This window comes from Loxodonta africana, chromosome 14 (genome assembly GCF_030014295.1).
Source record: "Loxodonta africana isolate mLoxAfr1 chromosome 14, mLoxAfr1.hap2, whole genome shotgun sequence".
Classification (NCBI taxonomy): domain Eukaryota; kingdom Metazoa; phylum Chordata; class Mammalia; order Proboscidea; family Elephantidae; genus Loxodonta; species Loxodonta africana.
The window spans coordinates 90,980,015-91,004,460 of NC_087355.1; the positions used below are offsets into that span (position 1 = coordinate 90,980,015).

The 24,446-nt window shown below is 59.8% G+C and overlaps 2 protein-coding genes across 2 annotated transcripts; both read right to left on the reverse strand.

Moving 5' to 3' along the window:
• Positions 1 to 20,150: 20,150 nt before the first annotated feature.
• On the reverse strand, positions 20,151 to 21,290 carry MAFA (MAF bZIP transcription factor A). The gene has a single exon (XM_064268150.1). It carries the CDS (start codon positions 21,263 to 21,265, stop codon positions 20,198 to 20,200), a length of 1,068 nt encoding a protein of 355 aa, XP_064124220.1. The 5' UTR covers positions 21,266 to 21,290; the 3' UTR covers positions 20,151 to 20,197.
• A 114-nt stretch (positions 21,291 to 21,404) lies between these two features.
• Positions 21,405 to 24,446, reverse strand: LOC135227598 (proline-rich protein 2-like). The gene is made up of 4 exons (XM_064267681.1): positions 24,327 to 24,446; positions 23,838 to 23,945; positions 22,065 to 22,312; positions 21,405 to 22,008 (listed from the first exon to the last, which is right to left on the reverse strand). The coding sequence occupies exons 1-4, from the start codon at positions 24,444 to 24,446 to the stop codon at positions 21,405 to 21,407; spliced, it is 1,080 nt and encodes a 359-aa protein (XP_064123751.1).

Below are 24,446 nucleotides of genomic sequence, written 5' to 3' on the forward strand. Positions count from 1 at the left end.
CTTTACTGTGGGAGGCTCCACTCTGTCCCCTCCCAAACAGCTCCACGCCCCTGGCCCTCCTCCAGGTGCGCCCCCCTTGCTCCAGCCCTGCTCTGCCCAAGCCTCTCAAGCCCCTGGGGAAATGCCCTGAGCTGAGAGGGGTCCTGGGTTGCCGGTTCTGGCTCAGTAGAGAGACAGCCCCTCCAGGCCCTGGAGTCTCTACTTCAGTAAGACGTGGCAGAGGCACACATGCTGCTCCTCACTGTCCCCAGTATGCCCCCAAAGGGACAGAAAAGTGCTAGACAGCAGTGGAGGCCACAGCAAACAGGTGAGGGCGTGATAGCAGGCAGGGGATGAAGGACGGTGGCAGCAGGTGGCCCTGGCTGGGAGGAGCAGAGGACCTTGGGGAGCTCTGGGTGGCTTGGCCTCTCCCAACCACGGGACCTGAGGTCTGCTGTCGGGGAAACAGCCCAAGACCTGGACTTGGGCTCCGGCTGAGTGGAGGAAACAGCGCATGGAGGGGCAGTCACAAACACAGCCCCTCCTCCCCTTCTCTCCAGCACCAGCAGCTGGTAACACCCCCACCCCCACCGCTCAGGAGAGGGGGGAATCCTTCTCTAAAATCCCACTGGCACAGAGAAAAGAGCAGCTGCTGAGGGCCATGGCTTACCAGAGAAACTGCCAGACCACTGCCTGGCACCTTGCAGGAGGCCAGAGGCCAAGACTACTGCCACTGTCCCGAGAGCCAACATGTGCCTCCACTGGTATGAGAGACGAAGGCCATAAACCACCAGGAGGTGGGACAGACCCGCCAATGCAGAAAAGAAGACCCCAAGGAGCGGAGGGGTCATACTAAACTGACAACTGCGACTCACCCTGACGGGCAGCTGTGACCAGGCCCTGGTCTGAACTTAGACACGTGGCTACTCGCTTAGCCCTTCTGAGAAGCCGAAGAGGTGGGCACTGTTACATGAGAAAACAGCCTCAGCTAGGTCGCAGAAGCCTCCTCAAGGTCAACAGCTAAGAGTGACAGAGCCAGGACCTCACCAGGCAGGCTTGTCCCCGGGGTCACACTCCTACCTCAGTGACAGGACAGCAGGCAGAGAGAGGGTGCAGGGGAGAAAGTCCCGGGGGGGGGGTGAAGTCATTAGCAGGGTTAGAGCGTCCCTGGGTGGCGCAAACAGTTAATGGGTTTAACGGCATACTGCCCATTGGAAACCCAGGTGTAAATCGCAAGACCAGTCCCCGTGGCACTATCCTGTGGGAATATGCCAAGGCAGGGGCTTGCTGTTACAAGGCCTGTGTATACTCATTTTGGAGCCCTGGTGGCACAGTGGCTAAGAGCTACGGCTGCTAACCAAAAGGTCAGCAGTTCGAATCCACCGGCCACTCCTTGGAAACCCTATGGAGCAGTTCTACTCTGTCCTATAGGGTCGCTGTGAGTCGGAATCAGCTTGAGGGCAGTAGGTTTGTTTGTTTGTTTTTGGTGGCACAGTGGTTAAGAGCTTGGCTGCTAACCAAAAAGTTGGCAGTTCAAATCCACCAGCAGCCCCTAGGAAACCTTATGGGGCAGTTCTACTGTGTTCTACAGGGTCGCCATGAGTCAGAATTTTTTTTTTAATATTCATTTTACCATAATTAGTGAGTTGGCTCTTTGGAATTGTTGCACCTGCCCCCTTCCCACCAGCTGAGCACAAGGGCTCCTGTACCCCCACATTCTCACCAACACTTTGGCGCCATCCTGCTTTCTAATTTGCTAGTCCGGTGGATACAAAAAGCAGCAGTGTTCGGTGGGGGAATTCTTGCCTTCCTTCCGCCCAAGAGGCCCGGACTCCGTTCCCGGGTGCGGTTCTCTTCGTGTGCGGCCGTCTGTTGAGGCTTGGGCGCTGCTTTGACGCTGCACAGGTTTCAGGGGAGCTTCCAGACTAAGGCAGGCCAGGAAGAGAGACCTGAAGATCTATTTTCAAAAAAGCAGCCAGTGAAAGAAAACACTATGGATCACAGCCTTCCTCTCCTGCCGTGTGTGGGGTCACTGTGAGTTGGGGGCCAAATCAACAGCAGGTGTGAGCGGATCTCACCTCGTGTTGCATGTCTTCAGTCGCTACTGGTTGTGAATATCCCTATATCCTGATTAACATTTTTGGTTTCCTCGCCTGTAAAGTGCCTGTCCATATCCTTTGCTGATTTTTCCATTGCAGTAACCATTGTTCTGTTGATTGGCAAGAATACACACACACACACACACAGTCCCCAACTTATGACGGGGCTCTGTTTCGAGGACTCAAGTTTTAAGTTGATTCTGACATTGGTCAAATGCCTTGTTTTTTGTTTTCGTTATTATTGCCTTTTATTGTCAATATCTTTATAAATCCAATCTTTATTTGCCTTTGGGGTTGGAACCATTACATATAAAAAAACTTGTGAATATTTTTGATACATATATACATTATAAAATACCCAAATCATAAAAATTTGCTCTGATGATAAAGAAAAGTTGGGCGACCTCAGCATTTTGTCAATTTCGGTAACAACTCCACTTGTGGAAGGTTCTGGGTCACCTGGAATATCCCTAGGAATAGCGATGGAGTTTCTAGCCAGGAAATTAGTGATGGTTGTCTGTATGGTCCTTTTCTTTTTTTCTTCCTGTATTTCCTGGTAATATCTTACTGGTTCCTGAATCTGCCTATCAACCCAGCAATCAGCATCTGGGTCACGTTTTCAAGTCACTGAAGCCCCTGATTTAGTTCAGAAAACTAAATATATACAGCAGTGTTTTGAATAGTCAATCATAAAATTAAAGGTCCGTGAATGACATCAGCAAATTACAGGCTGCAACATTGCATGTAGTACATATCATTAATGATAAGATGTACGAAAAATGAAAAGACGGTTGTGTGGCTCACCGTGACTTGCATACATCACAAGCTGGGTACGTACGCATGTGCGCTGGTGGGATAAACTCACCCAGAGGCACCTCGGAAGACAGGTCTGGCCGTCTGCTTTCAAAAGGTCACAGCCTTGAAAACCCCAAGGAGCAGGTGTACTCCGCACGGTGGGGTCGCTCTCAGCCGGAGTCAAACCCCAAGGAGCAGGTGTACTCCGCACGGTGGGGTCGCTCTCAGCCGGAGTCAAACCCCAAGGAGCAGGTGTACTCCGCACGGTGGGGTCACTCTCAGCCAGAGTCAACTCGGCGGCAACTAACAACGAGAAACAGGATTAGAAGATTAAACGACAAATGAAGAGACAGAAAGCAGAAGAGAAACCAGAAAAATTCAGGACCGACCCAGGGTGTCTAACATCCAGCCGGGCTCAGAAAGAGGAGAAAAAGGCAGGGAATCCAAGGGCCAGGAAATAAATCCAGATCACTGCCCAGGACGACAGGCGCGCCCCGGGCCAGCGTGAGGGCAGGAAAGACCTCTGCGTGTCCTCGCGAAGTTTCAGACCACTGAGGGCAAGGATATCCCAAAAACTTGCAGAGAGAAAAAACCAATCCCCTACCAAGGTTCAGCAATAAGGACAGAGCTGGACTTCCCTCAGGGCACGGAAGGTCAAGGACAAGGGAGCGGTGCCTAAAAACGCTGAGGGCAAGCGGTTCCGGACAGCACGCTCTGCACCCAGCCAAGCTATCCGCCTGGCCTGAGGGAACGAAGGAGCATTTACTAAGGAAGCCTCAAAATACCTCCCAGGCATCTGTTCCCCCCAAAAGGAGGAGTCAGCCGAGAGAGAAGGAGGTGACAACATAGGTGAGGCAGGAAGGCACCCCAGGCCTGGGATATCCCAGTCTGGAGAGCAGCTAGTCCTGCCGTAGCAGGAGGTTGGGTGGTTCCCAGAGAAAAGTGTCCGCGGAAAACTGGACTTAATAGATTCCTTGATGGAGCGTCCTGTAGAAACGATGTGGAGAGAGATTTCTAGATTAGAGCACTGGGAAGGATTTGGGGTCAGGAATTTTTTAAAATCTTTAGTACATTTTTTTTTAATTAATGCGCATGTGTCATTTTGGAAAAAGTAAAAATTCCTTTAAAAGTAAAATTGGATGTAACGGGTGCCGAAGTGGACTCCCGAGCATGTTAACGGAGCAGCGTTCCTGGAGGCTTTGGGGACCTCCTGGATCCAGCCAGCATTTGCTGAATGAAAACCCCCAGGCCCAGGCTTAGGACCCTCAGTAGGTGTGGAGCAGAGACGGTGATTAGACCCTGCCGAGCACCCTCACCTGTGTACCGCCGTCCATCCGTCCATCCGCCCACTCATCCATCATCCTGCCAGCCAGCCGTATATCCAGCCAGGCAGCCAACATCTTCCCATCTGCTTAATTACCCACCCTTAATTCCTTTCACCTTCCTATCCATCCATCCATTCAACCATTTTTCTGTCTGTCCATCCAGCCAGACACCACAGGTGGCCAGTTCTGACCCCCAGCCTCCAGCTGCTGCCCCAATAGTGTCCTGGACTATGGGATCATTGGACAGCTTCTCAGACCTTTCTTAAAAGACAGCAGGGGCACCATCTTTATTCTCTTCTTCTTTATCCCCTCCTCTTTCCTGCATTCCGGAATGCAGATGTGATGGCGAGAGCTGAAACAGCCATTTTGGACCATGAGACCAGGGCATGGGAGTCGAGATGGAAGGAGCCTGAATCCCAGAGGACTTTGTGTTGTAATCACCATGCCTGCCCTGGACAAGGCAGAAATTAAATTTCCATTTTGTTTGAGTTTCTGTTTATTTTGGCTCTCTGTTACCTGTGCCTACATTGCTCATTTGTCTGAGTTGCAGGGTTTGCAATCAGGGCATTACTGAGCCTCAGGCCCACATTCAAAGGTGAGCGAGGGCACAGTTCTTGTCACAGAGATTCAAGGTGGACAGGCATCCTCATCACACTCCTTCACTGTCTTCAAGAAAGGGGGGCCCGGGGGGAGGAGGTGGGGCTGAACTTCCTGCCCCACTCTCTCCCCACTCTGGTGGCCACTACCTGTGAGAGCAACTGGGCCTGGCCCGGGGGTTTCCATAAGTGCCTTTCCAGGTAAGAGTGATTAAACATCTTTTTTCGTTTGTTTGTTTCTTTTTTTTTTTTTTTAATAATTTTTATTGTGCTTTAAGTGAAAGTTTACGAATCAAGTCAGTCTCTCACACAAAAACCCATATACACCTTGATACACACTCCCAGTTACTCTACCCCTAATGAGACAGCCCATTCTCTCCCTCCACTCTCTCTTTTCGTGTCCATTTTGCCAGCTTCTAACCCCCTCCACCCTCTCATCTCCCCTCCAGGTAGGAGATGCCAACATAGTCTCAAGTGTCCACCTGATCCAAGAAGTTCACTCCTTACCAGCATCCCTCTCCAACCCATTGTCCAGTCTAATCCATGTCTAAAGAGTTGGCTTCAGGAATGGTTCCTGTCCTGGGCCAACAGAAGGTCTGGGGGCCGTGACCACCAGTGTCCTTCTAGTCTAAGTCAGACCATTAAGTCTGGTCTTATGAGAATTTGGGATCTGCATCCCACTGCTCTCCTGCTCCCTCAGGGGTTCTTTGTTGTGTTCCCTGTCAGGGCAGTCATCCGTTGTAGCCGGCACCATCTAGTTCTTCTGGTCTCAGGATGATGTAGTCTCTGGTTCATGTGGCCCTTTCTGTCTCTTGGGCTCGTAATCACCTTGTGTCCTTGGTGTTCTTCATTCTCCTTTGATCCAGGTGGGTTGGGCCAATTGATGCATCTTAGATGGCTGCTTGCTAGCGTTTAAGACCGCAGACGCCACTCTTCAAAGTGGGATGCAGAATGTTTTGTTAACAGATTTTATTATGCCAATTGACTTAGATGTCCCCTGAAACCATGGTCCCCAGACCCCTGCCCCTGCTATGCTGGCCTTCAAAGTGTTCAGTTTATTCAGGGAACTTCTTTGCTTTTGGTTTAGTCCAGTTGTGCTGACCTCTCCTATATTGTGTGTTGTCTTTCCCTTCACCTAAAGTAGTTCTTATCTACTGTCCAATTAGTGAATGCCCCTCTCTTCCCCTCCCCCCTCCCCCCTCTTGTAACCACAAAAGAATATTTTCTTCTCAGTTTAAACTATTTCTCAAGTTCTTATAATAGTGGTCTTATACAATATTTGTCCTTTTGCAACTAATTTGACTATGAGTCAGAATCGACTTGACAGCACTGGGTTGGTGGGTTTTAATGTCACTCAGCATAATGCCTTCGAGGTTCCTCCATGTTATGAAATGTTTCACAGATTCCTCACTGTTCTTTATCGATGCGTAGTATTCCATTGTGTGAATATACCATAATTTATTTATCCATTCATCTGTTGATGGGCACCTTGGTTGCCTCCATCTTTTTGCTATTGTAAACAGTGCTGCAGTGAACATGGGTGTGCATACATCTGTTCGTGTAAAGGCTCTTATTTCTCTAGGATGTATTGCAAGGAGTGGGATTGCTGGATTGTATGGTAGTTCTATTTCTAGCTTTTTAAGGAAGTGCCAAATCGATTTCCAAAGTGGTTGTACCATTTGACTTTCCCACCAGCAGTGTAGAAGTGTTCCAATCTCTCCACAGCCTCTCCAACATTTATTATAATTTCTTCCTTATTTATGTAATTCATTTTCAATTTATTTAATGTGTGTGGGGAAGAGTTAACGGCTTTTCACATTCTTACAGAAGTTATTCCCCTCTTGCACGTGACTTCCTAGGACAGAATCTTGCTCCACCCCTCAGTCCCCACCCCAGTGAGCTTCTAAATCAGTCTCATCCTGATGGTGGAGGGGGAACATGACAGTCCCTGTGAACAATCCCTGGTGCCCAGGTCTGGACGGGGCAAAGCTGAGCTGGGGCCCTGCCCATGGCTCCTCCTTACCGGCTCCCCTCGCTCACTGGGGCCAGGAGTCCCAAGGCACAGCTCCCACCGTGATGGGTCCGATCTCTACCGTCTGCAAGGACCCCAGGCTTGGCAAAGATGTCTCTGGTCATGGAATGCAGGCATCCCACCCTTTCATACCCTGTCCTGGTGCACCTGGAGAGGCATATCCGCTCCACGCCCTTCTCTCCGTACAGAGCCTCCTCTTCCAGGAAGCCTTCCCAGACTGACAAGGGACATGTAGGGGGTTTCTGCACTTGTCCCTCCCAGGGTTTGTGTATGTGTGCATGTGTTCATGAGTGTGTGCATGTGTGTGTATGTGTACGTATGTTTGTGAGTGTGTGTTCATGTGTGTGTTTGTGAGTGTGTGTATGTGTGTGTGTGTTTGTGAGTGTGTGTGTGTGTGTGTGTGTGTTGGGTGGGGGTAGGGGCCCTATTGTCTTTTTTATAGACCATATCATTGAGCCCAAAGAGGTTACCTGCCCCTACGCTGGCTGCCAACTGGTGAGGGGCAAAGCTGGGCATGGGGTCAGCCTGACTCCAGCCCAGCGTGGCACCCCATCTGCTGCCTGGGTGGGTAGGGGTGAGTGGTACCCAGAAGCTGAGGGTCGCTCACTCTGGGGAAAGTGTCCACCCTGCTGGGCCAATGGGCTGCCCACTGCCCTCGCCCCCAAGAAGGGGGTACCAGAGCCGAGCTCAGCTGGGCCTTCAGGATCTCTCCCAGCTTGCCACCCCCAGGTGGAGCATCTGCCCCAACACAGTGCCCTTGGCCTCTTCAAGGTACTAAACAGGAGCCCAAGCCCACACAGATATCCTGTGGGGCTTCCCTCCTGGGAGGCACCCAACCTGCCCGGGAGGCCTCCTTCTCAGCCTGGGGGCTGGCCAGGATGGCCGGATGGGTGCCTGGTCACCATGCAGGACGGAGGCTCCAGGCCATATTCAACCTCACCTGACCCCAGGAGGCAGGCTATAGTGTCCCCAGGCCATAAAGGGACGGTCAACCTGTGTCCAGGTCTCACCTTGCAGTGGCAGCGTTGGACTCAGGTGGCCTGGGCTGGGCACAGCACCCCAAGGCCAGAGTGCTCTGAGATGATGGTGGGTCAGAGGACCTCATGGGTCCTGCCCTCGGCTCTCTAAGGAATAAGTCAGTGAGGTGGCCGCTCTGGCAGCTCCAACTGTGCCCTGCAGGTGTTACCTCAACTGCCCATCTGATCCTGGACAGCACGGGGAGGAAGGTTCTATTATTACAGCTCCCATTTTACAACTGGGAAGACTGAGGGCTTGGAGCTTCTCTGACAGCACAGGGCAGGTACGTGAGGGAGAAATCGCAGGTCTCGACTCCCTAAATACTATCTCTCTATGGACGGAGGCCATGGCCTCCCAGCTACTGCCTGTTTCCACCCAGAAGCAGGGGTTTCTGTCCTGCTCTGGCCCACAGGGGCTCCCAGCACACTCGGTGTGGCCCATGTGCCCTTATGTGATCTACCCTCATGCCTCCCACTGTCCTCCCTCCCTCTGCTCCTCCTCCCTCCCCCTGCTCCTCCTCCCTCCCCCTGCTCCTCCTCCCTCCCCCTGCTCCTCCTCCCTCCCCCTGCTCCTCCTCCCTCCCCCTGCTCCTCCTCCCTACCCCTGCTCCTCCTCCCTCCCTCTGCTCCTCCTCCCTCCCCCTGCTCCTCCTCCCTCCCCCTGCTCCTCCTCCCTCCCCCTGCTCCTCCTCCCTACCCCTGCTCCTCCTCCCTCCCCCTGCTCCTCCTCCCTCCCCCTGCTCCTCCTCCCTCCCCCTGTTCCTCCTCCCTCTCCCTGCTCCTCCTCCCTCCCCCTGCTCCTCCTCCCTCCCCCTGCTCCTCCTCCCTCCCCCTGCTCCTCCTCCCTCCCCTGCTCCTCCTCCCTCCCTCTGCTCCTCTTCCCTCCCCTGCTCCTCCTCCCTCCCCCTGCTCCTCCTCCCTCCCCCTGCTTCTCCTCCCTCCCCCTGCTCCTCCTCCCTCCCCCTGCTCCTCCTCCCTCCCCCTGCTCCTCCTCCCTCTCCCTGCTCCTCCTCCCTCTCCCTGCTCCTCCTCCCTCCCTCTGCTCCTCTTCCCTCCCCTGCTCCTCCTCCCTCCCCCTGCTTCTCCTCCCTCCCCCTGCTTCTCCTCCCTCCCCCTGCTCCTCCTCCCTCTCCCTGCTCCTCCTCCCTCTCCCTGCTCCTCCTCCCTCCCTCTGCTCCTCTTCCCTCCCCTGCTCCTCCTCCCTCCCCCTGCTCCTCCTCCCTCCCCCTGCTTCTCCTCCCTCCCCCTGCTCCTCCTCCCTCTCCCTGCTCCTCCTCCCTCCCCCTGCTCCTCCTCCCTCTCCCTGCTCCTCCTCCCTCTCCCTGCTCCTCCTCCCTCCCTCTGCTCCTCTTCCCTCCCCTGCTCCTCCTCCCTCCCCCTGCTCCTCCTCCCTCCCCCTGCTCCTCCTCCCTCTCCCTGCTCCTCCTCCCTCTCCCTGCTCCTCCTCCCTCCCTCTGCTCCTCTTCCCTCCCCTGCTCCTCCTCCCTCCCCCTGCTCCTCTTCCCTCCCCTGCTCCTCCTCCCTCCCCCTGCTCCTCCTCCCTCTCCCTGCTCCTCCTCCCTCCCCCTGCTCCTCCTCCCTCCCCTGCTCCTCCTCCCTCCCTCTGCTCCTCTTCCCTCCCCTGCTCCTCCTCCCTCCCCCTGCTCCTCCTCCCTCCCCCTGCTTCTCCTCCCTCCCCCTGCTCCTCCTCCCTCCCCCTGCTCCTCCTCCCTCTCCCTGCTCCTCCTCCCTTCCCTCTGCTCCTCCTCCCTCTCCCTGCTTCTCCTCCGTCTCCCTGCTCCTCCTCCCTTCCCTCTGCTCCTCCTCCCTCCCCCTGCTCCTCCTCCCTCCCCCTGCTTCTCCTCCCTCCCCCTGCTCCTCCTCCCTCTCCCTGCTCCTCCTCCCTCTCCCTGCTCCTCCTCCCTCCCTCTGCTCCTCTTCCCTCCCCTGCTCCTCCTCCCTCCCCCTGCTTCTCCTCCCTCCCCCTGCTTCTCCTCCCTCCCCCTGCTCCTCCTCCCTCTCCCTGCTCCTCCTCCCTCCCTCTGCTCCTCCTCCCTCTCCCTGCTTCTCCTCCCTCTCCCTGCTCCTCCTCCCTTCCCTCTGCTCCTCCTCCCTCTCCCTGCTTCTCCTCCCTCCCCCTGCTCCTCCTCCCTCCCTCTGCTCCTCTTCCCTCCCCTGCTCCTCCTCCCTCCCCCTGCTCCTCCTCCCTCCCCCTGCTTCTCCTCCCTCCCCCTGCTCCTCCTCCCTCTCCCTGCTCCTCCTCCCTCCCCCTGCTCCTCCTCCCTCTCCCTGCTCCTCCTCCCTCTCCCTGCTCCTCCTCCCTCCCTCTGCTCCTCTTCCCTCCCCTGCTCCTCCTCCCTCCCCCTGCTTCTCCTCCCTCCCCCTGCTTCTCCTCCCTCCCCCTGCTCCTCCTCCCTCTCCCTGCTCCTCCTCCCTCCCTCTGCTCCTCTTCCCTCCCCTGCTCCTCCTCCCTCCCCCTGCTCCTCCTCCCTCCCCCTGCTTCTCCTCCCTCCCCCTGCTCCTCCTCCCTCTCCCTGCTCCTCCTCCCTCTCCCTGCTCCTCCTCCCTTCCCTCTGCTCCTCCTCCCTCTCCCTGCTTCTCCTCCCTCCCCCTGCTCCTCCTCCCTTCCCTCTGCTCCTCCTCCCTCTCCCTGCTCCTCCTCCCTCTCCCTGCTCCTCCTCCCTTCCCTCTGCTCCTCCTCCCTCTCCCTGCTTCTCCTCCCTCCCCCTGCTCCTCCTCCCTTCCCTCTGCTCCTCCTCCCTCTCCCTGCTTCTCCTCCCTCCCCCTGCTCCTCCTCCCTTCCCTCTGCTTCTCCTCCCTCCCCCTTGCTCCTCCTCTCTCCTCCTAACCCCTTGTCCTGCCTGTTCCTCTCACGGCTGCTCAGGTGCGGCCAGCCCTGAGTTACTCTATCCTTCATTTTGTTTTTTTTTTCACTTGTGTATCTTGCTGAGGGTCTCTTCTCCACAGAGCTGGGAGTCCCACACTCCACCCCTACCCGTGCCTGCCTGCCTGGGAGTAACAGGTCCCAGTGCTGCTGCCACGCATCCTGCGGCAACCAGCCAGAGCGTCTCACACACAGCAACACACGCGTCTGCAAGTGCCACCTCAACAGCTTCCACCAAGCAAGCCTGCACCCACGCAACCCTCCACCCCACCCCACCCCAACCCCTCGCCTGTGAGGTACAGTCCCCACTGCAGGCCATGGGTGCAGAGGCAGGAGGACCTTGATCCACCTACGGCCCCCCTACATCCCTCTGTCCTCTCCTTCCTGCAGGACCCTCACCCTAAACCAGCCCCCCTCCCCATGTCTGCTCCCAGCCCTGCCACCAAACCACCATGTGGACCCATGAGGGCCTGGAGGCTTACTGGTGCCCAGACCCCTCACTGTGCCCAGAACTTGAGGGGATGGGGAGACACAGGGAGGCAGGAAGGAATGGATGTGGCCCCGCTAAGGACCTGCTTTCCCCCAGGATCTCATCTGTTCTCAGACCCTAGCAACTAATGTCTGTCTTAGCCTGCTGCTCTCATCCCCTCTGCCCCTCTGCTGAGAGCTCGTTGGCTTAGAGCCTCCACCTCGGCATGGAGCTGGGTTTGCTCCCAGGCCAGGGTGGCCTCCTTCCAAGCCCACTGCTGTGGCGACCAGCCATCACTGTGACCTGTGCTCCCTCCCAGGGTGAGTGCAGGGGCTGTGGGGTTCAGGGAAGGGCTCACGGAGAAGCTGGCGTTCTGAGAGTGAGTGGGAGTTGGTCAGTAGGTATAGGAAGAAGCTCCCAGGAGAGGCAACGTTGGTGCTGAGGTCAAAGGGCAAGGGCCAGATCCCAGAGCGAGCTCGGCTTGAGGGTACTTGGGAGTCACAGCGCTGCTCCAAGGAGACAGCAGCCCTCAACACACAGGCGAGAGAGAGCAGCATCAGGGTGAAGGCCAGGCAGGCAGGTTGGGGCGGGGCAGCAGAGTCAGGGTGGGCCCAGGAAGGCCAGCTTTGTTCAGTCAGCCCGCCTCAGGGGAGACGTGGGCTACAGCCTGGAGGGCACCAGCTGCTCCCTGTGGCCTCTGCGTGTCAATCCTGAGGCTGTGGGCTGTCCCCACCTCGAGGTCTGGCATGTCTGTGGTGTAACTGATGTGACTCCCCCTTGTAGGAATGAGAGGGCTGTGGCTGGTGGAGTGGTCTCTCACCTCTCCAGGGGCCCCAGTTAGTGAGCTTGGGACCAAGGTCAAGAACCCAAGTGAGTGGGGCCTCTGGCCTGTGAGCTCCTGGTGGTGCCGCTGAGGAAAGCTATGATCGCCGGTGTCTGACTGGTCGGGCGCTGGAGTCAGGGAGGCCAGCACCGAGGCGGTGACAAGGCCCAGAGAAACGCCCGGTGGACAGCTGGGCAGGGATCCCGGAGGAGGCCGCCGAGAGCCCGGTTCTTAATGTCCCACCCCAGGGTGGTTGCAGGGGGTCCGGCGGCTCGCCTAAGTGTGAACATAGAGCAAATGCTCCCTGGTCAAGAAAACTGCCTGCTTCTCTTGCCTCTCCTGCGGACCGCTGCGTCCCGCCTCTCCTGCGTCCTGCTGCGCCCCGCCTCTGCTGGAACCATAATCTACATTTGAACAGGCCTGGGGCGCGCGCGCCTGCTCCGGTCCGGGAAGCCCTACTCCTGAACCTTCGGCTACCATCTCCTTCCCGGGGGCGAGGACCGGAGGCCAGAGAGCCTGGAGGCTTCCTGGAGGAGGAGAAGGGTGAGCGCCCGGAGGAGTGTGGGCGGGGCGGGTCCCCGGATCGCGGCCCGAAGTCCCGGCTCTCCGCGCCGCGCTCTGCTGGGCCTGCCCTTTCCCTCCCTCCCGGCGCTGTCTCCCCAGCCCTTCACCTGCCCCGCCCTCGCTCGTCCACGGCCGCCGGCTAATTGGATGTGACAGCTCGAGCCCTCGGCAGCTGAGCGGTGTCACCGCGAATTAGGCAGGCGCTGAGCCCGCCAACAGCAAATTACTGTCACGGCTCCGCGGGCGCAGGAGTTGGAGTGCGCCTGTGTGTGCGCGCGTGGGAACCGCTGAGTGTGTGCATGTGTGAGCATGTGTGAGCATGTGTGTGCATGCCTGCATGTGTGAACTGCGCATGTGCGTCCGTAGCATGTGTGCATGTGAGTCTGTGCAAGTGTGTACACGTGTGAGCTGTGTGTGTGCACATGAGTGTTTGCGTGTGTGAGGATGTGTGTGTCACGTGAACGTGTGTGTACAGGTGTGTGTGAGTGAGCTGGGAAGTGTGTGCCCACTTCTCCCAACGTCCCCCAGCTGGCTGTCCCCACTTGCTGGAGCATGCTTTCTGGATCCCTGGGGTGGGGGGGGGGTCCCCAGCTCTCCACCCAGCTGACCTTCTGTTCCCATTCCACCGCCCCCCCCACCAGCTGACGGCCTCTCACAGCACTGCAGCCCACTGCCCTGGTGGTCACAGCCGTGGCCCTATCATGGGCTTGGCTGGTGCCTTGCCCTCCCCATTACCCTCCCCAGATGAGTTCCAGGCTCTAAATGTTTTCTCTGTGAGACTCAGCCAGGTGACTCCCCCTCAGGCTCCTTCTGGGTGGGCAGCACCACCCACCCCTACACCCAATGACACTTGCAACCTGGACTTCCAACTTGACCGACCCCATCCCTCTTCCCCCAGCCTTCCCACTGAAGGGCCAGCACCTCATCCTAACTGGGCCCTAAGCCCTGGACTCACACCCTCCACATTTGACCCACAGGCAAACCCCAGCCCCACCTCCAAGGACACCCTGAAGTGGCTGCCCCCACCCTGCACCCCCACCCTGCCCAGTCTTCTTCCTCCTCCACCCCACGCAATGTGGGCGACATTGCCACAGTGGGACTGCCCTTATCTGTCCCTCCACGACCCCAACCCCATAACCCACATCCACCCCTGTTCCACCTGCTCTCCCTGTCCCAGCTTGCTCTCACACCCCCCCAAGTCCCGTGGCCCCCTCCCCACCCTCCACCCTCACTCCTGAGCTCCCCCTCCCCACCTCCTCTGACCCTGGGCCCCTGTGCTGGGCTGACAGGTTCCTCCTCCAAACAGAAAGGCCTGGGGCAGCTGCTGGCTTGATCAGTCCTGCTCACAGCCATGTTCCCACCTCCCTAGCACACAGTAGGTGCCTAATCAATATTCCTGAATGCATGAATCCCCTCCCAGGGGCCAGTCAGGCTTTTCTCTGGATCCAGGGACAGAGAGCTTGGGGGGGATCCAGTGGGGGCTGGGGATGGCTGGGCTTGAAGCAGGGAGAGCAAGAGCACTCTGTAATCCCCAGTTCCAGCCAGGCCTCCCTTTTGCCCAGCGCCACCCCCCAGCCTCCCTGGATGGTGGCTCCATGGCCTGAAATTGCTGACCAGGCAGCTGGAGCCAGGCAAGCCTGCGCCAGGGAGAGGGCAGGGGTGGGCACACCAGACTGTTGCCCCTTCCTTGCCCCCACTGTCCCCTCAAGTGCCGGAGGGCAGCCTGTCATCTCCATGGCCAGCTTGAAGCCCCACTTGTCCCCTTCCTGTGGGGCCTGAGGATACTTTGGCCCCACTTGGCCCCAGCCTCAGAGACAGCTATAAAAAGGAGGTGGGGAGGGGGTGCCACCGACACTGCTCTGCTGCCAGAGGGGGATGACAGAGTCTGGGGGCTGCAGGCTGCAGACAGAAGTGAGGGTGTCCCCATAAAGAGCAGCTGCCTGGGCCTGGAGGAGGGCCGGCAAGGGCCAGGGCTGGGGAAGGAGCCGGGCTTGCCCCTGGCTGAACTGCACCCCAGTTCCCCAGACCTGGCCACCCCACAATGCCCCCAGCTCTTCCAGGGCCAGGCCGAGTGCTGAGCCCCCCCCCACCCCACAGCCTCCTAGGTTGGGTCACCTGGATCACTGATGTTGCTGAAGGACTGGGCACGTGGGGCAGCTGCACTCCCTCTGTGTGAGGGGCAGGGGTCTTCAGGCCTGGCCAAATGGGGCCCTACTAGGCTCCTCACCACCTGGGCTGGAGGTGCCGGGGGGTGGCTGGTAGGGAAAGACACTGGTGGAGCCGGGACGAGGTTGTCCTTCCCTCGATGGGGGTGGCCCACAGCAGATGCCCTGGGCAGTGGTGGGGGTGGCAGCCTCCCTGGGCTGGGAGCTGGGGTGGCCTTGCAGGTGCTGCTGGAGGTGAGTATCCCTGCCTGCCCCTCGCTTGTAAGCACCTCAAGCCCCCACACAAGTAGAGGAGGTACAAGTGTGGAGTGACCGCCATGCTGGACGGGCAGGCAGGGCCGCTGCAGCTGAGGCCCCTGCACGAGAGACTGTGTGTGCGAGACAGTGTGTGTATGTGTGGGAGTGTGTGTGTGAGGGTATGTGTGTGCATGAGGGCATGTGTGAGGTGTGTGTGTGAGAGTGTGTGTGTGAGGGTGTGTGTGTGCATGAGGGCATGTGTGAGGTGTGTGTGTGAGGTGTGTGCGTGTGTGAGGGCGTGTATATGAGGGCGTGTGTGAGGGTGTGTGTGGGAGTGTGTGTGAGGGTGTGTGTGAGGGTGTGTGTGTGTGTGAAAGACTTGCGAGGGTGTGAGAGTGTTGCAAGTGTGTGTGTGTGTGAGAGAGAGTATGTGTGTCCATATGTGCAGGCCCGATGGCCCATGGTGTCCGTGACTGCTCTGATCTCCCCCAGGCCCCACTCAGTCACAGGTCTGTGCACCCCACAACCCCGTAGGGCAATCTCATAGTCTTCCCCTGCAATCAGTGAGGGAGACTCCCAGGTGGAATATCTCTGCTCTGCTGGACCCAGCTCGAGCCCCTGGGAAGGTAAGGGTCCCCACACCACCAGGTTGCCCCATCTGCTCAGAGAGGCATCCCAGCAACCGGGTTAGCACTACATGCCCCAAGCCGCAAGGCCCGATATCCTTTCTCCAGGCCATTGCCGGAGCTCTGGGTACCGCTGCACCTGGTACAGGTGGTTCATCGTAGGTGCTGGTAGACGCAGGACTTAGGGAGGGGTAGACCCAGTGGTCACGTCCTTCCTAGAGAGCCGGCAGGCGGGCGAGGCCAGGGTGGGGTCGGGGCAGTAGCCCAGGTCCCAGTGGTTCCTCTGGAGCCTCCAGCTCAGCTCCAGCAAGAAGGTGAATGGAAGGTATAGGATGACCCCAGGGCCGAGGTGCTGGGGGGTCCCCACCCCTGCAGGATCACCGAGTCTAGAGGGTGCCATCACCACCACCCCCTTTGTGACACCTAGGCAGGGAGAGCTGGCTGCCCCTTCCGGGGCTGGCTGTGCTCAGGGTCCAACACAGCGGTCAGCCCTGCCCCAGGCCCAGCGTCTGCAGCACTGCCCTCCAGCTCTCCCTCAGCCTGTGGTCCACGTGACTCTGAATCAGATACCACAGGGCTGCCACTGCTCCCAACAGCCACGCAGTCACAGACACACACCCACACGTGCAGACACACGGACAGAGATATACAGGCATACACACAGGCACACACAGCCCCCCCCGCACACACAGACACACAGAAACACACAGACACATGGACAGACATAGAGACTCATAGATATACACAGACACAGACAGACCTACACACCCACACACACAGACACACAGATGAACACTCAGACACACATGCACATAGGCATACAGATACACCCACACAGACACACACATGTTCACACATGCAGATACCCAGACACACACGCACACACACGCACATCCACATACATAGATGCACAGAAGACACAGATACCCACACACGCCCACACACGGACACACAAGCACACACACAAATATAGACACATCCAGATGCCCGCAGGCCTTCAGTACCCCGTGGACCCCTGCTGCTTTCGCAGGCCCAGGTGTGGTGGGGTTCCCAGGACTCCAAGTCTCACACCGGCCCCCCATGAACCCCCAGGCAGGACAGCTAGAGCTGCTGCCCATGGCCCTGGGGGCGTCTGGCACAGCACCCCCTCCCCGTCCCCAGCCAGACCAAGAGCGGTGGCCACTGGCTGGGCAGCCCTGTCAGTGGGGACACATGTCCTGGGAGAGACCTCCTGAGAAAGCAGCGCCCCCCCCGGGGGAGCCTGGGTGGGCCGGGATTGGGGTTCCTGGCCATGAGAACTGCTGGCTCACTGGCGGGAGCCGGGGCCAGGCTGCTGGCAGGAGGGTGGGGCAGAGCGCTGGGCCCCATGGCAGTATCGAGGCAGCACCCAGCTGGCATGGATGAGGAGGGCTGAAGACACTCTCCATAAATGGGCTGCTTTTCCCCATAGGAAGGCAGGGGGCAGGGCTGGGTGGGGGCAGCCACCCAGGTCCAGGTAGTCCCTTGGGAGACTGCAGCCCAGCTTCAGTGGAAGGGCCAGCTGCGGGTTGGCGGAGGCGGGGCATGAGCTGGAGACCAAGGAGCTGGGATGCTTTTTAGCAAAAGTCTAAGCACAAAAACGAGCTACTCTCCTGCCCAATAATGTCCGTGTTTCCCAGGTTTTCTGTGGTTCTTTTATCCAAGGGGAAAACCAGACAGGAAAGCTTTTGAAAGCAAAATCACACCCAGCCCCGCGGCAGCTCCAGCAGTTCCACCCGGCTCGCTACAGACAGCCCCGCGCTTCGGCCCACCCGGGACTCGGGCTCCTCGAAGCCCCCAGCACCCCAGGTCCTTGTCCAGGCCCCTGTGCCAGCTGGGGCTGCCTGAAAGCTGGGTGCATCGGGCCCGGTGTGGAGGGAGGCCCTGCGGTGAGCCTCAGCTCTCTCCCAAACCAAAAATTCAAAACCAAATCCAGAGCCAACGAGTTGATTCCGACTCATAGCGACCCTGTCAGACAGGGTAGAACTGCCCCTATGGAGTTTCCAAGGAGCGCCTGGTGGATTCAAACTGCCAACCGTTTGGTTAGCAGCCATAGCTCTTAACCACTACGCCACCAGGGTTTCCAGCTTTCTCACAGCCCTCCCTAAAAAAGCCACCCAGGCCTCCAGTGGCCCCGGTTCCTGACCCTGCCAGGAAAAACTCCACTCAGTGGGCTCCCAGAAAGAAGGAGAGTCCAGGCCCCTCTGCTCAGGACTCAGCAAAGAAGGTGCTGTAAAAACAAGCCCAGCTCACGCTTGGGTCCGGGCCTCAGCGGCTGAGACACCGTGGTCTCGGACAGAGGGGGGGCCAGGACAGCTCCCGGCGGGCTCCCCCTGTCCCCTGGCGCCTTGTCTCCGGACTGTTCCCTTCACGTCTCCACCCAACTTCTCTCCCACAAGCAACTCAGCAGCTCGCTCCCCTCCTGGGTTTGGGATTTTGCTCAAATCCCTACGAAGACTCAACCTACTTGCTCTTTTATTCTTAAGGGAAGAGAGAGAAAAAAGAAATCAGAGAGACAGACGAGACAGGAAGAAGAAAAACACCTGGAGGGGTGGCGGCAGGGACAGAGGCGGAACCGCCCTCATCTGCCCGTTTTTCAGTAAAACCTAGTAAAAAACCTAGTGCCGTCTAGTCGGAACGTAAAACGAACTCGGCGACTTGCGGCTGAGCGCCCAGGGTCCCGGCCCGATCAGGAAGCAGCGCAGTGCTCCGCGCGGAGAAAGCTGCCGCCGGTTATTTTCCGAGCAGGCCCTCGTAGGCCGGAAATCACTCTCTCTCCAATTTGCAAACCACGAGCCGCGTCCACGGAGGGCAGTCAACTAAAAGCCCATCAACTCCCTAGGCCCTTGACGGTGATAGTGCCGGGGGCACCACCCGTCCACTCCGCGTCGGCGAGGAGGAAGACCCGAGGCTCAGAGGGCTGGGGGCCTTCTGGACTGTGGACGCACTGCACTGCACGTGGTCACCACCAAGGACAACCTCGTCCCAAGCGGGAGCTAGTGGCCGTCCCAGGGCTGCAACCACCAGAGCTCGGTTCCCCTGGCCTCTCGGCAGAGTCGCGGGAAGGGTGTTTCCCTGCGGAGGGAATCGCTGCCGCTGGCAGGCAACTGATTGACTCCTGTCTGTGTCTCCGGGGCAGGGCCCCCCGTCAGTCTCTCCCTGCTCAGTCCCTCCCCAGTGGGTTCTTCTTCTCCCTGCCGGGTTTCTCCGCAGCCCGGGGCGTTCACTCAGCGCTCAGGTCTGTCCCGGTTCAGAGGCCTCTTTTTCTTTCTATTCAGGGAGGAACATGGCAAAAAACGAAAGCCACAGACAAACCAGCCAGGTTCCAGCGACTTTTGGATCTAGACGGATTTATTTTGCTTGTACTTTTTTCCTTTCCTCAGTTTCGTAGCAAATGAAACAAGGACACAACAAAAACCAACAACAGAACAAAACTTGCAATGAGTTGGCGTGGTCTCCCGCTAGGAGCCGGCGGAGGACCCGGGAAGGGCTGGAGCTGGTGGGGCGGCCCAGAGCGGCTGCGGAAAATGGACTGCGCCCCAGAGCTCGCTTCCCACCGTCTCTCCTGGCTAGTCCAAAAGTGATCGAACTGTAGGAAAAAAAAAAAAAATTCCCACAGAAGGAAACACAATTTAAATTAAAATAAAAACGCTTAATCGCCCTACTCCCACGCAGAACCCTCCTCTTTAAAATTGTTTCTGCTAGAAATACTGCGGTGACTTTTTTTCTTCCACTTCTCTTGAAGGCTAAAATAAGACGTTTCCCCGGGAGTCACAGATACGACCTGGTGCACAGAGAAATAGCACCGCGGAATCCCGCCCAAGCCGCGCGCGGCCCCCTCTCCTCGTGGAGCACAGTCGGGCAGCAGGGCCCAGCGCGGGTAGGTGGGCTCCTCAGCTTCATCTCTAGGACAGGCCAGTAGCAGGGTGGGGGGCAGGCGGGCAGGCAGTGGCCGGGCCCCTCCGAGCGAGCAACACATGCTGGGACAGGCGGACCTCGGGGGACCCAGCAGGGAAAGAAGGGGGCTCCAGGGACTTCTTTTCTAATCGCCGAGCAAAATAAATATAAATAACTCCGAAAATAAGATCACTTTAAAAGGGAGGGGGGGCGGCTAAAAACGGGCAAGGGAGAGAGAAGGAGGAGGAGGGCGGCAGGCAGAGGCTGCCCGGGAAGGGGGGCGGCGCAGCCCCTCTCGGCGGGCAGGGGCGAAGGTCGGAGCAGAGAGCCACGATAGACATATGTACAAGTGTACGCCTTTAAGTAAGTAAGACCTGGCTCGAGTTTCCTTGAAAATCACCGTTCTCTGTGCGCAGAGGAATTGTAGCGACATCACCACGAGTCCGGGAAGATGCGCGGCCCCCGGCCGGGCAGCGAAGAGGCCGCGCGGCGGGAAGGGGCCTCCAGTCCGGGGCCGGCCGCTTGCGGACTTTGCGGCGAGGCGCGCGCAGGCTGGCCGCGGCTGGAGGCGGCTGGGGGCACGGCGGGGACGCGGGCGGCCCGGCCAGGAGGCCCCGGCGCGCAGCGGCCTTGCGTCGACGTTCTGGGCGGGGTGTCCAAGCCGGTCCCCGGCCGCAGCAAGGGCGCGGGCGCTCACAGGAAGAAGTCTGGCGCGCCCTTGGCCCCGCCCGGGCCGGCCTGCGGCGGCGAGGACTCCCGCGGAAAGCCGGCTGCGCCCGCGCCCCCTGGACCACCCCGGCCCGCCAGCTTCTCGTATTTCTCCTTGTACAGGTCCCGCTCCTTGGCTAGGCGCCCCACCTCCAGCTTCAGCTGCTCCACCTGGCTCTGGAGCTGGCACTTCTCGCTCTCCAGAATGTGCCGCTGCTGCACCCGCTTGAAGCGGCACGACTGCGCGTAGCCGCGGTTCTTGAGCGTGCGCCGCTTCTGCTTCAGTCGGATCACCTCCTCCTTGCTGAAGCCGCGAAGCTGCCTGTTCAGCTCGCGCACAGACATGGACACCAGCTGGTCGTCGGAGAAGCGCTCCTCCAGCCGCACGTGGTGGCCCGCGCCGCCGCCGCCGTGGCCCGCGCCTCCGTGGTGGTGGTGGTGCGCGGCGTGGTGGTGGTGCGCGGCGTGGTGGTGGTGCGCGGCGTGGTGCGCGCCGTGGTGGTGGCCGGCACCCATGTCGTCCGAGCCGCTGCTGCCGCCGCCCGCGAAGCCCTGGCTCCGGAAGGCCTCGTAGGCCGCAGCGGCCGCCGGGTGGTGCGCGCCGTGGTGCGCGCCGTGGTGGCCGCTGCCGATGAGTGCCTCCACGGCGTCCTCGGGCGTCAGGTTGAGCGCCTCGGGGTTCAGGTGGTGCTGGTAGCCGCTCATCCAGTAAAGATCTTCCAGCGCCGGCTTCCCCGCGGCGCCCCCGACGGCGCCGGGGCCCCCGCTCGGCGGCCCGGGGGGACCCCCGGCCTGCGCCGCGCCGCCACCGCCTCCCGCGCCGCCGCCGGTGCCCGGGCTGGGCGCGCAGAAGCTGGGCGAGGAGGGCACGGAGGAGCAGGGCGTGCTGAGAGGCGTCGAGGAAAGCGATCCGGGCGGCAGGCGGTGGCAGAAGCGCTCGGCCTCGGGCGGCTCCTTCTTCACCTCGAACTTCATCAGGTCGAAGTCGTTGACGTACTCAATGGCCAGCGGGCTGCTGGGCAGCTCGGCGCCCATCGCCAGCTCCGCGGCCATCGCCCGGGGCCCCGCCCGGCTGCGCGCCGACGGGCGGCGGGGGGAGCCGCGGGCCTCTCCCCCCTCGCTCCCCGCGGACGGCGGGCCCGGCGGGGGTGCCTGCGGCCGGCGGGGCCGAGGGGCGCGAGGGGAAGCTCCGCTAGCCCGGCGGCGCGCCCACGACCGAGCTCCGGCCGCAACCCGGCTCCTCCTCCGGGCCCGCCCGCTCCCCCCGCCCCCCGCGGCCGGCTCCCGGCGCCCTGCGCGCCCCTTTATAGAGCCGGGCAGCCGGGCCCGCCTTCCCGGGAGGGAGTGCGCGCCCCCGGGCCAATCGGAGCCCCGGGCCCGCCTCCCTCATTTGCCTATCCCCGTGGCAACAGCGGAGCCCAGCTGTCAATCTCCAGCGGGAACGGCTGTGGGGAGGGGTGCGGACCCGCGGGCGCGCGGAGGGGGCAGGGCCCTCTGGTGGCCGCCGCGGGGGACTGCACGTGCCGAGGGTCCCGCCGGGGGGCCAGGGGCGGACCCGCCCACGGCCCCCGGGGTCCTCGCGCCGGCGACGGGGCGGCCCGAGAGTCCGGGCAGGAGGAGGGCCTGTCCGGGGACCCCGTCGGGGCCCGGCCGTCTGCCCCCCGAGGCAGTGAGCACGGAGCCCCCTGCCCGCCAGGGTCTCGCCCGGACGGCGCAGCGCCCGGACCTCCGGAGTCCCGGCCCGGTGACACCGCTCGGAGCCCCGGACGGACGGCTGCGCGCTGGGCTGCCGGTTGCTTTTACCCCGCGGTTCAGGCGGGTTCAGAGGTCCGGCCGACAAAGTTGCTGGCACCTTCGGGCGCGGAAGCCATCGGTGGTCGGGACCCGAGCAAGGCCCGAGGGAGGTGGGCGGGGGGACAGGCCCGGGGAGGGGGGCGGCGACAGAGGGGCGAGGGACCCTCGGGGAAGGATCAGGGATCGACGATCCACTGCGGGGGGGCGAGGGCTGCCACGCCGGCCCCGCTTAGGAACCCCGTCCCTCAGCTGTCCCCCGCGTGGTCTGGACACGGGGTATAGGTAACAGGTGGCCGTGTCTTCCAGCTGCTGGGAGGGAGCCTCACAAGGCCAGTCTATAGGTTCGTCAGGGCGTCAGGGAGGAAGGCTAGAACCGGTAGCTGGCTGGAGCCGGCAGAGACCCGACCACCTGGCCGGACCACACGGGGGCAGAGAGGAGACATGCCAGGGGTGCCTGCTGCAAGAGGGTCCGGATTGAGTCTAGTTTTTCTTCCAGTCCTCTGTATTGTGGGTATATGGCTTTGACACTTAAAAATTAAATCATAACTACAGCTCTGAGGCACAGGGCAGACTAGAAGGATGGTGGGGAGTGTCCTGGAGAGCCTAGCCAGGGCCTGGAGGGTTCTTGTGGCAGCCTGTACACTGTCCCCCCAGGAATGGCTTTCATAATTAGGAAATGCCCTTCAGCTAGGAGCGAACACCCAGCTGCTGAGACTTCCCCTGCTGTGGCCCAAGGCCCCAGTGTGCCAGGTGGGCTATCCACCCTCTACCTCCCCTCTTCCCCTTTGCCCCCCCCCCATTTTTCTGGGCCTGGGGCTTGGGGGTCCAGGCCTCTCCCTGCAAGGTAGGGCCAGGGAGAGCAGAGGATCCATCACAGGGCCCCCCATCAGAGCCTGCCTGGGGAGGGAGGTTCCCTTGCCACCTCTCGTCTGTCCTGTCTGCATCCGGGTGTCCCTGAGCACCAGGGGTTCAGTTGGGGTCCAACCCCTGCTGAGATCTGCATTCTAACAAGTTCTCAGGTGAAGTTAATGCTGCTGGTTAGGGACCAATTCTGAGAGCAAACCAAAACCAAACCAAACCGCCAAGTTGACTCCAACTCATATGTTTTTCAAAATTTATCATACATAAAAATCACTGGGGATCTTGTTAAAATGTAGATTCGGATTCAGACTGTCTGGGGTGGATATACAAATTCTCAGCAGGGGTTTGAACCTGAATGAACAGGTTTGAAACCCTGCTGAGCACAGACCCCCCCATATCCCCTGGACTGTGCCCAGACCCTAAGGTGGACCCTTAGAGTGGCGTTTCTCAAGTAGTGTTTCTCAAACCGTGCTCAGTGGAGGAACCCTAGTGGGGGATGTTGAACTTCAGGGCCACCATATGGGAAGTGTTGCTCCCCGCCCACCCCAGCGTTAAGCACACAGGCATCACTGCTGGCGTCTGGGCAGCTGTGTGGCTCAGCACTTCCCCACAGCCCCCTCCACAACTGAGGGAATTGAGGCTCACAGACGGCACCCATGACACCTCAGCTAGTGGCAGGATCCTGGCTCCATAGCCAAGTGTTGGGACCCCAGACCACACGCATTGCTGGGGGCCTGGGTTCCTGTTAAAGCCCCCAGTGTTTGGAGGGAGGTGCTGGGGGGTCTGAGGGCCTGAGTGGGAGCCTGAGCCCCGGGGGGCTCTCCAGGGATCCGATCAGCACCCCTGGGCCCTACATCAAGTGCACAGAGGGGTAGAACGGGAGGGGGGCAATGTCTTATGGACCAGGCCGGGGTTCGGCTGGAAATCCAGGAAGATCAGGCATCTTGTGGGGATGAAGGCACAGCCTGACCTCAGGCTCACACGAGGGGAAGGCTTCTGCGGCAGCAGACAGAGGCCCAGTGGCCAGCTGAGCTGGGACCCTCCTCACAGCTCTTGGCCTCAGGCTGAGGGTGCCAACCTGAGAGGAAGAGGAAGGCAGAAATGGCTAACACAGGGAGGCCTTGCAGACTCAGCCCTGACTGGCCAGGTCACCCACCCCAGGCCATCTCCTTCTCCAAGCTCATCGGGAACAATTTCCCCCATATCTGGCCTCAGAGTGTGATGTTTGGAGATGCTGGGTCCCAAGCCACCCCGTGTCTTTCTCACCACTCCCTTCCTCCCCTACTCTCTCACCCTTCTCTCCCTCCCTCCCTCACCCTCCTGAATTCACCCCCTCTCATTCAACCACACACATATTCATTTATTCACTCACTCACACACTTACCACTCATTGCTCCTTCACCCATTCATTCAGACCTTCACCTCCCCCCCCCACAGCTCCCATGAGGGTGCACGGTACAGGGGTAAGCTGGTTGGGGGCATAGGGAAGTTCCGGGTTCTCCCCAGAGCAACCAGGAAGGGCTGGGCGCCACCCCTGGACTACCTCAGGCTCCAGGCCAAGCTGTCCAGGAATTCTCAT

Coding starts and splice junctions, on each gene's coding strand:
- MAFA (XM_064268150.1), bottom strand. CDS start 21,265: ATGGCCGCGGAGCTGGCGATGGGCGCCGAGCTGCCCAGCAGCCCGCTG.
- LOC135227598 (XM_064267681.1), bottom strand. CDS start 24,446: ATGAGAATTCCTGGACAGCTTGGCCTGGAGCCTGAGGTAGTCCAGGGG. Junction 23,946..24,326: donor CCCCCAACCAGCTTACCCCT/GTACCGTGCACC, acceptor TCTTCCTCTCAG/GTTGGCACCCTCAGCCTGAG. Junction 22,313..23,837: donor TCCCCTCGTGTGAGCCTGAG/GTCAGGCTGTGC, acceptor CCCTCCCAGCAG/CTGGAAGACACGGCCACCTG.